The following is a 13,606-nucleotide window of genomic DNA, read 5'->3' on the forward strand; positions in this document are numbered from 1 at the left end:
CACTGCCTGTACAGAAGCGAGAGCGTCCCTAACTTGTAGAGGGAGGTTCTTGGCGGTAGTCCTGTTCGTCCTAACTTTGCTCCCTCTGCCCGGGCTCGTTGGGATCTTGTCTCAGCTGTGCCCTATTTGTGGGGCCTTAGAAAAGTTTTTATCACCTCCAAAATCAGGAAGATGTGCCAGAGCCACAGATCTGCTGCCGAGCTGCATATCCCAATCACAGTACAAAGTGGGTTCCCCAGCGGACCCCAGCAGTTTGCATTCGGAGGTCTTGGGGGGGGGGGGGCCGAGGAATGTGTACTTGAGCTCTGCATTTGGGAACTACTGGGTGAGACTGCATGTGCGCAAGCCTTCTTTGCGTTGACACAGATGTACAACGACCTGTGTGACCCTGTACTTCAGCTTGAGATACAAGTGTAGCTGATCCTAATTTCCTTTTTAACTGCCCCCCTCAAGGTTTCACCTGCTCTCATTTGCAGAAAGTGTATTACTCACTTGAAGCCAGCAGTATACTTTCTGCAAATAGTCCAAGAACTTTGAGGCTCCATCCAAGAGGGAGAAGAGAAGGTCTTCCTGCTTCCTTCTCATAGCCTCACTGCTGTTTGGCCACACGATTCCGTGACGCTTTGCTCACCCCTGGCCCTGCCATCACCACTAGGAGCTCCGTACTTGGGCTCCAAGGGTACATGTTAGTTTTTGCCTCGTGTGTATATTCAGTCAGGAGTTAAGCTGCAGGAAAACCCTAGCCTTTCCCAGAAGCCCTGGGCCCCTGGTATGAAGCAGAAGTCAGCAGCCCAGATCTCCCTGCCTTCCAGGGAGACTCCTTTTTGGAGCGCTTGAGAGCTCTCCTGCCAGGAGAGTTTCAGTGTCATCCCATTTGATTTCCCTAACTATCTTTTAGGGAATAAGGATTGGGGTTGTCACCTCTATTTCCTCTTTACTGGTTTCTTTTGCAAATCAGTGTAACCAGTCCCTGGGACAGTCCTGCATTTCAAGGCAGCAGGCCATGTGGTTAGGATGCAGGGTCTAGACTCAGCCCACTACTTACTCTCAGTGGCCTGGACAAACCTCGTTCATTTAACCTTTAAAGCCTCAAAATGGGGGGAGTAATAGTGCCAGGCTTAGAATCATGGTGAGACTTAAATGAGCTGTCACATAGTTAGCACTTAGATCAGAGCCTGGCACACAGGAAGCACTCTGCATCTCCCTGTGATGGCTGCTGTGCGGTCATTAGGAGTCGGGGTTCGGCCACAAAAGGTTCATTTGACAGCCTCTCCCAGAGCACTAAGCGCCTGTCAGTCCATAACTAAGTCCCATCAGTCAGCTCTGTGTGGAATCAAGCTCACTTGGAGACGACTCACTCCGAGCAGACCTCACCCCCATCTGAACCTCTGCCACGCCAGACCCTGCACCCAACAGGTCCCACAGCACAGGTGGTAACGCTGCCTAGCGAACTGAACACATCTCACATAAACCTACGAAGACGGGAAATCAGTGAAGGAAGAAGATCAAATTTGTACCCAGCAAGGATACAAAATGAGGGCATGAAACAACCACTGTCTCTAGGTCTGACAGCAAACAAGTTATTGAGAGAGCTGTATTTCAAGCAGTTTACCATGCAAATATTAATGGCAAATGCTTCTGTGTGCCAAGCACTGTTCTGAGGGCTTTATATTACTTTATATTCCTTATCCATCTGCAGTAAGTACTGTTCCCATTCCCAGATAACAGACAAGGAAAGAGAAGCTTAGAGAGGGAAAGTCATTTGTTTCAAACTGCACAGTTCAGAAGTGATGGATTTAATCAGGGTTTAACCCCAGGCAGTCTGAACCCAGAGCTCAGAGTGCTAGCCGTTCACCTCACATACCTCCCACGTCACCTTCATCCTGGATATGGATTCATTTTTACATTTGCTTAAAAATGGTAGAGGAAATAGACTGAGTAATTGAGAAATGGGCTGAGTCCACAGCTCAGTTCTGACAGCCAAATTCGTTACTCTCATTAGCGGCCCAGGTAATCGTCATGGCTCCAAGCTCAGTGTTTTCAGTTGTATACCCTCATTATTCGCTATGCAATAAACATTCTCTCTTCTTCTTCACTATAAGAGCTACATCATTTTTCAGTTTCCACAAGCTGGATTCCAGTAGGTCTCCAAAGTCCCTTAACATTTGTGACTGTTGGTGTACAAACGGTCGAAGCATGCGATCGTCTTCCTAAAAAATAAATGAAAGAAAAAAACACAGTAGTAGTAGACTCACATTGTTAGAGTAAAAACACTGTGTGTGCCTGAGGTGGGTGCCCAGTAAGTTTTTCCTTTGGGCTAGAAGGCTGCATTTGAAAGCTGCCAGCAAAGGAGTAAGTCACCTGGGAGCGTGTTTGGTTTCAGGAGGGCTGTGTACATGGCCAGCCCTTGAGTTGCTGCCAGTGGGGAAGACTGGGAATAATCCAAACATTTCTGCTTGAAATGGTTATGTTCCTGTAATCCTGCAGAAGTCCTGGGGTTTGCAGAGGACCGTGTGGGGTGGGGGCTCCCCCATTAGTAGGCGTGGCTGATGCACCTCCTGCCTCACGGAAGCTCCCTGAGAAGGGATTGCAGGGACACCTGGGGGCCAGAGTGCCTGGGACCAAGGGTGGAGGAGATGGTGACAAGTGTTCACCGACGTGGGAACAGGCAGAGGGCAGATCGTGGGTCATGGGGTCTTGTTTGGGTTTCTTTTTCCCTGATTATTGGTGAATGAAATGCCTGCTCAGGAACTTTGGCCATTTTTTCCAAAGCATTTTCCAACATGTCTTTTTCTTATTTTAAAAGTGGTTGTTTATAGATTCTGGATACTAATTTTTGATGATAAATAATACAAATAGATTTTCCCAGGCTATGGCTTATTTTTAACTTTGTGTAGAGGGTCTTATCAAACCAGGTTTTCTTTCTTTTCTATTGTGAGACATGCATACAGAAGAGTACCCGAAACGTATGCCAAGCGACATCCGTGTGTTAGAGTGAACACACCTGGTCAAGAAAGAACTCTGCCCTTGAGCTCCTCCACTCACTGCCTCCCCCTCTCCCCTTCCCCCGGAAGCAACCACTAGCCTGACTTGTGGGACAATCATTTTCTTGCCACCTAGAATGCAGCCTGAAACAGTATGTTTTGCCTATCTTTTGACTGTTTGTGGCATCATACTGGCTGGCATCTTTGTGATTGGCAGGTTTCAGTCAGCAGTATTGGTGGTGAGATTCCCCGTTGCCTGTGGCTGTAGTCCGCACAGCAGTGCTGAGTTTCACAGCATAGCAGGCGCCGCAATTGACCTGGCTTCTGTGGATGGACATTAGGATGTGTCCAGGTTGGGGCTATTATGGAAGGTGGTGGTAAGAACAACTGGTGCACAGAGATAGGCAAAGGCTTTTGCAGTTTTTCAGCTGCTCCCTCATCTGAACCTCAGGACAGAAAATGATTTGAGTGACCGTCTTCTCAACTCTCTCAAAAATGGTGAATAACTAGCACCATTCTAGATACATAAGGAAGAAATGAATGCATTACGTATACATTGGGTGCCTTAGTGAGGTGGTTTGCAAGCTTCAGTTTGGAGTAGAATCCTCTGGAGGGCTGGGATGAGCCCCGGAATTTGCATTTATAAGCAGCTAGTAGGGGAACCACACTTTGAGAACCTGTGTGTCAGGGCGTTATGGCTAAATCCTCTGCAGAACTAGTTCACTCTAGTGAAGAATGAATTGCACCTTCCAGGCCTGACGCGTCCTCAACTCATGTTAGGTAAACGGCAAACCATTTTTTACATGGTTGTACCAATTTATACTCCTTTCCACAGTGCGTGAGAGTTTCTTTTCATCTCCACCCAAACATGACATTTTCAGACTTTTTAATTTTTGCCAGTATGGTGGGTTTATAATATTATTTCATTGTGGTTTCAATGAGTGTTTCCCAAACTATTAATGGTTAAGCACTTTTTCATATATTTATTGACCTTTTTGATTTCCCCTTTTGTGAAGTTCCTGTTCAAGTCTTTTGACCATTTTAGTGGCGGGGGGTGGGGTGGGGGGGTGGGGTGAGGAGTATCTTTTTTTTTTTTTTTTTGGTGTGTAGTTCTTTATTTTGGATATTAGTTCATTATATGTTAAATGTGTTGTAGATAACTGACTATCCCCATCCATTTTGACTTCATTTTGGTATCTGAACCAAAGCTGACAATTTTAATGTAGGTGAATTTATCAATCTTTTCTTTAAAGTTAGGTATTTCTTGTGTCATGTTTATGAAATCTTTTTCCACTGTGAGGTCATGAGGACAGTCTCCTAAAGTAACTTCTAACACCATTAGGGTTTTTACCTTTCACATTTAAGTCTTTAATTCTTGCTAAAATTGATTTCTGGGAATAGTTTTAGATAAGATTCCTATTTCATTTTTCCTCATATTGTATTCTTAATTCTCCTGGTACCAATTATTGAAAAATCCATTCTTGCCACACTCATCTGCAGTTCCACCTCTGTCATATATCAAATCTCTGTTCCTGAGTGAATCTGTTTCTCGGCCTTCTGTTCTTATCTATATTTGGGCCAACACCTTACTGTCTATAATAGCATTAAAATAAGCCTTGATATCAATTCAGCCAAGTCTTCCGACCTTGTTTTTGAGTCTTGGTATTGGCTTGTCTTGTCTTTGCTTTTTGCAATTCCATCGAAATTACGGAATCATCTTGTCAAGTTCCATTACATTTGATCGGGATTATGTTGAATCTTGGGGAGACTTGACAGACTTACAATAGCAAGCCTTCCAAACTATGGAGACATGGCATGTTTCTCCATTTATTTAGATCTTTAACATCTCTCAAACAAGTTTAAATTTTTTCTCCATAGAAATACATAGTTTTATGTTAGTTATAGGCCTCAGTACAGCAGGTCCTCAAAAAATGTCATTTTCATTTACTGTCACTTCATTATAACATTGATGAGCTGCTGTAGAAACTTAACTCTTGTTTATATCAATCAGCCTCGGGTAAAATTGGTTTTGTTATATACGTTGTTTCGCTTCAAGTCACAGAACCTAGTGACAACATTAAGTGAGGACTTACTGTACTTCATAGATTTGAGGCAATTATAAATGCTTGCTTTTATTAACATGTTTTCTACTTGGTGCTGTTATTTTCAACTGCAGTTAATTTTTTACACATTGATTTTGTATCCAGCAACTTTGTAATTCTATTTACTTGTAATTTCTTCTGGATTTTCTATTCACATAAATATGTCATCTGGGGATAATAACAGAGGCAGCCCAGTGTAGTAGAAAAGAGTATAGACTGTAGAGCAACCCTGTCTGAGTTTGGAGGTTGGCCCTGCTACTTCTGGTTGGATATCGCTACACAGGTTGCTTAAGCTGCTGTACCATGGACCCATTGACTGGAAAATACGGCTAATAACAGTACCTACCTATCTCAGTGTGGTTGTGAGAATTGAGTCAGTGGCTGTAAAGCTCTTAGAGAGAATTATACAAATATATGCGATTACTGCTGCTGTCTTTTTTGCCTTTTCCAATCTTCCTATCTTGTATTTCTTGCCTTGCTGCACTGGCTAGAACCTCAAGGACAGCATTCAACAGAAGTGATGATAGCTGGTGTCCCTGACTTCTTGATGTGAAAAGGAAGGCTTTCAAGGATTCACCATTAAGTGTGATGCCTGCTAAGTGTGTTCATTTAAGATTGGTTTTATCCTATTAAGGAATGTCCATTTTATTCCTGGTTTGCTTAGAGTTTTTTTGTGGCAGGAGGCTGGATTTTATCACGTGTTTTTTCTGCGTCTATTGAAGTAATCATGATTTTTCTCCTATAACATCTTAATGTGATTAATTATTTGGTTTATTTGTGATTTATTTGGTTTTATAACGATGAACCAAACTTGCTTCTCTGGGATATTCTGTATTTCATGAAGGGAATGAACATCAATCCTGCAGTAGCCATGGCTGCCTGGAACCAGCCACGTACACGAAATCAAAGAAGCAGGAGCAAAGATGGGTGGTACAGTACCCTCATTCTATTTGTTTCCGGCTTCCTCTTGCTATTCTGCTTAAACACACACCCATCCCCAAGCTCAGGAAACGCAGTTCTGTCAAATACGTAGATGTCATGCAAAGAGATTCCTTTTCTTCCCCGGCCTCTGCTTACTTACAGGAGGCTTATGGTGTCTCAGTTTGAGGAACTGCCCTCTGGCCACGTTCATGCTTTGGTAGAACACTTTCAGAGCTTTGGCAAATTCTCCGTCATAGCTGGCTCGCTGAGGGCATATCTGATTCATCTCTCTGTCTGTGCTCATCCCACTTATCTTCAGGGTATCAGGAGGCATGTGTGCTGAGGGAGAAAGAAAAGATGACATTTATTTACTCATGTATTTGTTTATCCAGGTACTTAGATGTTTCTTTACCTGGGTGGCATTCTAGTACATCAGCATTTTTCAGGCACTGATTTGGACTGCTTTTTGTTGTTGTTTTTTTTGTTTTTTTATGAAACAAGATAATGGATTAACTCATTAAAAAGCTCATTTCTTAGACAAATACACACCCCAAATCTAGGCATTTAGAGAGAAGCTAAATAAGCAACTCTTGAGCGGCCTCTCACCTTGTTGACTAGGACCAGTTTTCTCAAGTGATTCTCTGAGCAACACATTTTCCTCTCTGAGGGCTCGGTTAATGTTTCTGAGCAGCTCCGTCTCCCGCTCTAACTTGAGCAGCTTCAGGTAAAGCTCTGATGTCTGTGTTGGTGTCGTCTACAAAACACATGTCACTTTAGCCTTTGGATATTTGCATGTCCTTTGAAGCTGGCAATTTTTACTACCACGTGACAGCTCGATGGAGTGGGGTGGGGGGTGTGGTGAGCAGGATTTAAACCCCTCAAGGTACACAGGAGTAAATCAAGAACATGTTTGTTACGGGAAGGGAACATTGAGTGATGCTCCCCAAGTAGTTGTCGTCTGAGATGTCCTAGTCATTCGTGACATCCATGTCAGTGTCACATACACATACACACCTGGCCCATATCCATCACAGTGGCAGTTTTCTTGGTGTCCACCAGGATGTGGCCTTCACCTGTGACCATGAGGCCCGGCTGAGAGCAGCTCAGGGCGGTACAGCCTTCTGTAGTGGGGAGACACCATCCAGGAAAGAAGCGCCTCAGTTTTCCAGCCCCGGAGTTGTGTGAGATGTTAAACCACATAATCCCCTGTGGACTAGACCCCAGGGACCCAGGGGACGATGGCTCTTGGCTGTTGAGGCAAGACCCTGCCCATCTCCCTCGCTCTCCTCTGCAGCCCTGGTACACTGACATGACCCTGAATGAAGGATGTGCCGTGCAGAAGAGGAAGTTAACATGGTACCTTGAAGACCCCATAAGTCAACAATGAGAGCGTTTGTCTGTAAATAATTCAGAAAGTCCTGAGACGCATTTAGGGCTGTAAATTGAACAGACTCTTCGATTTGGGGATTCATGACTTTCCATACAGGCTTGGTATATAAAGTGTGTGGAAGATCGTAAATTCTGTACCTGAGGAAAGAACATAAACATAGTATAAAACCAGAAGGGGCACATTTGTAAAGAAAAGGATCAGATGAGCCAAAGAATTACAGCTTGCATTGAGGAGTTGATAAAAGATGACCTATAATTGATTCTTGTGATTGCCGCCTCCAATGTCTCAGCTATTCAACATGAATATCATCACTACAGGGATAATATTACATGTCTAACAAGAAAACGGAAAAGGATTTTGATTCTACTTAGCTAATCTAAAATTGAAATTCATTTTCCATTTGAGGTTGTTGGGTTTTTGTCCATCAGTCTCCCTTTTTTTATTGCTTTATCTTTTAATAATATCCTTTTAGCCTAATTAATTTAAGCATACCTGGTGCTTCTGACATACTGTAATACAGTACTTTTGTTTCCAAGTAAAAAACAAAACAACCATGCTACTCAGATAATATAGTGTTCCTGGATATTCTTTCTGATAATTAAAATTCCTGCTTCAGTCACTTAGAAGGATCAGTACACATTGATCACAGTCAACGACCTGGAGGGACATGTGGCTTCTCTTTCTATTAAGCAGAAGGGGGAAGTAGTCATTTTGGGGTTGAGCAAGCAGAGAAACTTAAGAAAATTTCACAATAAACTTGAGGAAAGACTCCCTCTCACAGGGCCCACAAGGTGGGCGGTTTGTGCCGTGCAGCTCTGCGGGGCAGGCTGGTACCCCATCTGGATGCCCCGCTCTGCGTCTTCCTTTAGCCACTGGGCGCCGAGGCACCGCACAATGTGAATCTGGAAATCCATCCTCTTGCCGAGCAGCTCCCAGGGGTCAGTAACCACGTGTTCCTCACCACATGCTCTAGAAACAGAAGAGGTGAACATTGGTCACAGCGTAGCCGGGACCCAAGCAATTCAGGATTATGATGTCAAAGGGAATTATATAGGCTCCTTAAGAGATGGCCAAGTTCACTGAAGGAAGAACAGGTAAAATTACCAGCTGTAGAACTCGTTCATTCCAGAGACACTTAACAGGAGCCCACTCTACGCCGGTACTTGATGGTAGGATATGGACCTTCTCGAGGAGGAGACAGGACTATAGCAGCTTCATGCGGTATGTGCCCAGATGTGGGAGCTGCACTCAGAGTGAAGATCTAGGTAGGTTCCCCGTGGGACAGAGGGGCTGCTCCCCAGGGGAGGCCAACGGGGCCCAGATACAGCCTCTCAAGGTATCGTTTTCCTTGGGGAACTCTTCACAGTCCAGAGTCGACTCCAAGCCCACAAGCTCAGAAACCAATTCAGACAGCTTCCCAACAGGGGACCTCTCTCTCACAACCAAGCTCACAAAGACTGACACCTGTAATCTCAAATGTCACCGTATCAGTTTGCAATGGGAAAGAAAACCATCAGGCAGCCCAGAGGCTTGAGGAATCCAAATGACCGGAAAGTTGCTTCGAGTCCCAGTAAAGACAGTGAGTCAGTGGTCACCGTGGTCTCTCAGCCACAGGACCTGGCAGTTCTCTTGCTCCCCTCTCGAGCCCATTTCCTCTTCACAAAGTAAGATTTCATTAGATGTATGAGGAGCCTGGCACCCAGACTAGACCCCCACCCCCGTCAGCCTCTGCTTAGAATTGCTAAGAAGACTTTAGCTTTTATAAAAACTGCTTACAGCCTAAAGAGAAAACAGGTTAGATATGCTGAATGGAGGGTAAATGTAATGGAGTAGAGTTAAAACAAAACCTGTACCCACAGAAAGGTTAGATAACAGCATAGAATGAGGCCACAGAAGGAAACAAAGACACCTCAGTCCCTACCTTGAGAAAAGAAACAAAGAAATGATCCGAGCCTGTGCCAGGGATGAAGGGGTGAGCGCTCTCCTCAGCGTGGGAACGAGCAGACCGCCTGTCGTGGTTGCCAGACCCCATGGGTGCCAGGGAGGGCTGTGGGCGGAAGGTCCTACGGCACACTTGGCTACTCTGCTCAGGGCCTGTTATCTACCTAGGTCTTTGCTTCTTGTCCAAGGTTCCTACTCCTGCCTCTTTCAGGATGCCCTCCTCATGCCTCTGGTTCCCCAGGGCAGTGCTGAGCTGCTTGGATGCTGCTGGGACTGGATTTTAAATATTCAGGTCAGCTAATTTGGTTGCCATGGTAAAAATCAGATTTGATGAGGCCAAATCATGAACGAATGAGCTCATTCATTTGTCTCATGAGTGACTTCTTCAGGGTACCAACTTGACCTCCCCTTCTGGGAGGACTCAGGCCAGCTCTGTTTTCTGTGTGTGACAGACCCAGAACTAGGCAAGGGGGGCAAGGAGATACCCACTGTCCTGCCGGGGAGCAGGGTGTCATGTGCACGTGCAGCAGTGCCTCCTCCAGCCCATCGCAGTTCAGAAACTCCACCTGTTCCTCCAACTCCATGCAGTAAGCAAGCGACTGCAGCCAGATGTGAGCAGAGCCCAGGTGGACGGCCTCAGCGGGATCCCAGAAGGGGTCATCTTCCTGAGCCACGTGCCTGTCCTCTCCATCTAGGAAGCGCTGGTAAAGTTCCTCCATGAGGAATTTCCTATTGATAAACTTGGCTTTTGACCACATCCACACCTGGAAACACAAAGGTCGGTCGCCGATATTTTATTTCATCGGCCGCCCCAACCATTCATTTCTATGATTTTTCCCAGCCTGCTCCCTCCAAGGGGCTGGGTTTTGGGTACCCATGACCACAGAACACTCTCCTCAAACTTAGCTGTGGTGAGGTCCTTCGAGAGCACCGTAATCCATCCCCGACCCCCTGCTTGAAATGCTGGAGCCCCGGAGATGACTCAGAGGGAATGATGGAGGAGTTAGAACACTCCCAGGACAAATGAAGGTTTAGGGCTTGTGGTACACAGAATAATGGTCCTCAAAGACGTCCATGTCCCAGTCTCCAGAACCCGTGAATATGTTACTTGGTAAAGGGGACTTGAGGTTGCTTATCAGCTGCCTTGACAGATGAGCTTGGATTCTCCAGATGGGTCCAGTGTAATCACATGGGCCTTAAATGGGGAAGAGGGAAGGAGAAAAGAGGCTCCGAGAAAGGTGACAGAAGCAGGGTCCGAGAGAGCTAGGTGGCTGATTGAAGATGGAGGAAGGTGGCCGTGAGCTGAGCAGTGCAGGCGGCCTCTAGAAGCTGGGAAAGGCAAGGAAACAGATTCTCCCTCGAGCCTCCAGAAAGCAAAACCACCCGGCCAACCCCTTGCTTTTAGCCCAGTGAGATCCATGTTGCACCTCTAACCTATGAACTGTGAGTAATGAGTGTGTACTCACACCCACTGAGCAGAAAGTCCGAGACAAGAACCTGCCACTGTCCCTTCACTAGGTGAGGGACACTATTACCAACACTGGCTACTGAGAGGACGAGACCATAAGCCACAGTAAAAGGGGTTCTACTTCAATAGAAGATTTGTTGACCATAAATGTCATGTCAGAAGTGGTTACCAGGTACAACCAGCAACCCCTTCTCTGAGCAACCGGGGAAATAATCCAAAAAACGAACAGATAAGTCATTCTTTCAAGTACTATGCATCTTCATAAAAAGGACCTCCTCCAGATGCTACCATGTTTCCTTGAAAATAAGACCGGGTTTTACATTCATTTTTGCTCCAAAAGACGCATTAGGGCTTATGTTCAGGGGATGTCATCCTGAAAAATCACACTAGGGCTTATTTCCGGGTAGGTCTTATTTTCGGGAAAGCATGGTAAAAAACTTCATCTTTCTCTGTTTGCCTCAAAGTGAAGAAGAACATAGTCTCCCTCTCGCAGAGGCATTGGAAAGACTAAATGAGAAAAGACATGGAGCATATTTCAAAAAAAGACTAAATGAGAATCAGGCTGTGGCACATGCTATGGGGGGCAGACTACAACAGGGGTTCTAGTCTGAGGTGTGTTAAGACCTGTAGGCTGGGAACTAAGATAACGGTAAGCAAGCGAGGCTCGGGGACAGGCTGGAGTATCTGCGGGCCTGCAGGCCTGGCACAGGGACTCCCCGGCTAGAAGTGCTTTTCGCCCAAGACCACAGGTACTGCCGAAAAGCAACTGCAAGCTGGCGGCATTTCCTGTTGAGAAACCCTCCCCAGCCCTCAGCTTTGCCACTTGACACGCTTAACACTAAAATGTGAAAACACTGTCTTGCATTCTATTTCTGGGAATGGCAGCCTGTGTTCTTCAGGTAACCCTCCTGCTAACAATATAAAGGGCTGAATAAAATGTTTTTCAAATCACCTTAAACTGTAATAGGAAAGAAACAGTAAAAAATAATAACACGGAGAAAAGTTTTTAAAAATGAAAAATCTCCTTAAAACAAGATCTGACAAGACAGTAGGAAACCGCCAAACCAAATTCTGGGGGAACACCTGGCTCCAGAGAGACGTGGAATATTGGATCACCAAAGCTTCTTTGCCCTGATGGCATTTGCCAGAAAAAGCACAAAAACCACATACACTGACGGTTCAGCTCTGAAGACCTCAGGGGACATGGCATAGAAGTCAAGGCTGACTCCCCAGGGCGGGGGTCTTACAGGAGACCTTCCTACATCACACTGAGACCCCTGAAAACTACACTGGGAGTGTGAGGTGAGCCAGCATCAAGCATGCTGCTATAGGCTGAATGTCTGTGTCCCCCAAATTCCTATGTTTTAAAAGCTTTTTAAAAATTGATCTTGACCCAGAAAATTTTAGCAACTTTAGGGCAATGAGCAGAAAAGTTGAACCCAGAGAAACCTCAGTGAGTTGCTCAGTACAGCACATCATCCAGTGACCGGGGAGTCCCAGCCATGGCCAGCCCTCTCCAGTGGCACCTTTGCTACAAGACCTGCCGTTAAGGAGGGGCGTGTGCACTGAGACTTTGGGAGGGGGCAACGCCCAAAGGTCACCTGGGGATTGGGGGCACATCCTCTGAAGATGGGCTAAGCAGTGAGTATTCAGACATACGGGATGTAAGGGACAGCAAAAGATAGGCAGAGGGAGAGGAAAACGGGTCTTAAGTTCCTAAAAAGGACCTTCCTGACTGTGGGTAATAGGAAACATGGGAAAGGACCAGCCAGCAGAGTTGTGTGACGGCCTTTTCTGATTCTTAATGGAAGTGTGGACTTGCTGATTGCTTCAGAAGGCAGATTTCTCTGTTGCGTGTGCACGCACACATTCAGGCTCTCTTCTCGTACTAAAGCCTTTGAGTCTTGTTAACAATAGCAGACAATGCTCGATGCTGCTGGTTAGATCCCCAGACGTGGTGCCGTGTGACAGAGGGACCCAGGAGGGGAAACATGGAGGAGGGTCCTCCTTTCCCAAGTCTGTCCCCCAAACGCCAGCTCATCCTTGGAACACATCTCACCCCTTCGCTGGGTCTGCACAGGCTGTAGCTGGTAAAACTAACCTTGTCCCCAGGAACGCTCCTCAGAAACCCCTGTGGAGGCTCACGCCCGCCCCCAAAAGCCGCCTCACCTCGTGAGTCCTTTGGTTGGTCACCTTCACCATGACCTCTTTTTGGAGGTCATAGCCCCTGGAGTCTGACGATGCTAAATTCTTCACTTTCAATTCCATTTTAAGCTCCTGGTAAGAGAAACACTTCTCATGAAATAATCCTACATTTATCAGCCAATACTATCTTTGCCATTTCTTTTTCATTCTCTCCACGCTCAGGCTTTCTAAAAGAGGGTGGGGCAACTCTTGTTCCTTGGAATTCCCACCAAGAGAAATGATGAAGCACTAGAATTCCTCACCAATATCCTGGAACTCACACTTGCAGGCCTTACCAAAGTGATGAAGTCTCTTATGAGTTTCCTGGTGATGGGGGTCCTGTGTCACCAGGGAACTAACCCCAACCCAGGTCTTCTCTGGGGTATAGAAGCCATTGAGGTGCCTGCACCCAGAGAGGTCCCCCTGGGGGGACAGTCTGGGGTGGGGTGTTGGTCTGTGGTACTGGTGGCTGTTGTGGGCCAGAAGCAGCAGGAATGGCACCCTGGGAAGGCCTGCATGTTGGCCTAGATTCTGTCACGGGCTCACTGGGGGGTCTCAGGCAAAGCACCTCCCCTTTCCAGGCCTCTGTGCCTCCATCTGTACCATGAAGCCAGCT

General features: G+C 46.1%; 1 protein-coding gene across 5 annotated transcripts in view; it reads right to left on the bottom strand.

Annotated features, from left to right (window-relative positions):
- Nucleotides 1-1,410: 1,410 nt before the first annotated feature.
- Nucleotides 1,411-13,606, bottom strand: part of LOC109446977 (kinesin-like protein KIF28P) — a 49,672-nt gene continuing 37,476 nt past the window's right edge. The window contains exons 15-22 of one of the 5 annotated variants that reach the window (XM_088799120.1): nucleotides 12,976-13,083; nucleotides 9,828-10,102; nucleotides 8,232-8,366; nucleotides 7,368-7,534; nucleotides 7,022-7,128; nucleotides 6,614-6,761; nucleotides 6,168-6,346; nucleotides 1,411-2,210 (exon numbers count right to left, since the gene is read on the bottom strand). In XM_088799120.1, coding sequence (XP_088655246.1) covers nucleotides 2,058-2,210; nucleotides 6,168-6,346; nucleotides 6,614-6,761; nucleotides 7,022-7,128; nucleotides 7,368-7,534; nucleotides 8,232-8,366; nucleotides 9,828-10,102; nucleotides 12,976-13,083 — 1,272 coding nt within the window. In that variant the 3' untranslated portion in view covers nucleotides 1,411-2,057. Of the gene's footprint in view, nucleotides 2,211-6,167; nucleotides 6,347-6,613; nucleotides 7,535-8,231; nucleotides 8,367-9,827; nucleotides 10,103-12,975; nucleotides 13,084-13,606 lie in introns of those variants that run through there. The other 4 variants (XM_074316897.2, XM_088799123.1, XM_088799122.1 and 1 more) reach the window with 4 other exon arrangements.

This window comes from Rhinolophus sinicus, chromosome 6 (assembly GCF_057876585.1).
Source record: "Rhinolophus sinicus isolate RSI-liver-muscle chromosome 6, RSI-T2T, whole genome shotgun sequence".
Classification (NCBI taxonomy): Eukaryota; Metazoa; Chordata; class Mammalia; order Chiroptera; family Rhinolophidae; genus Rhinolophus; species Rhinolophus sinicus.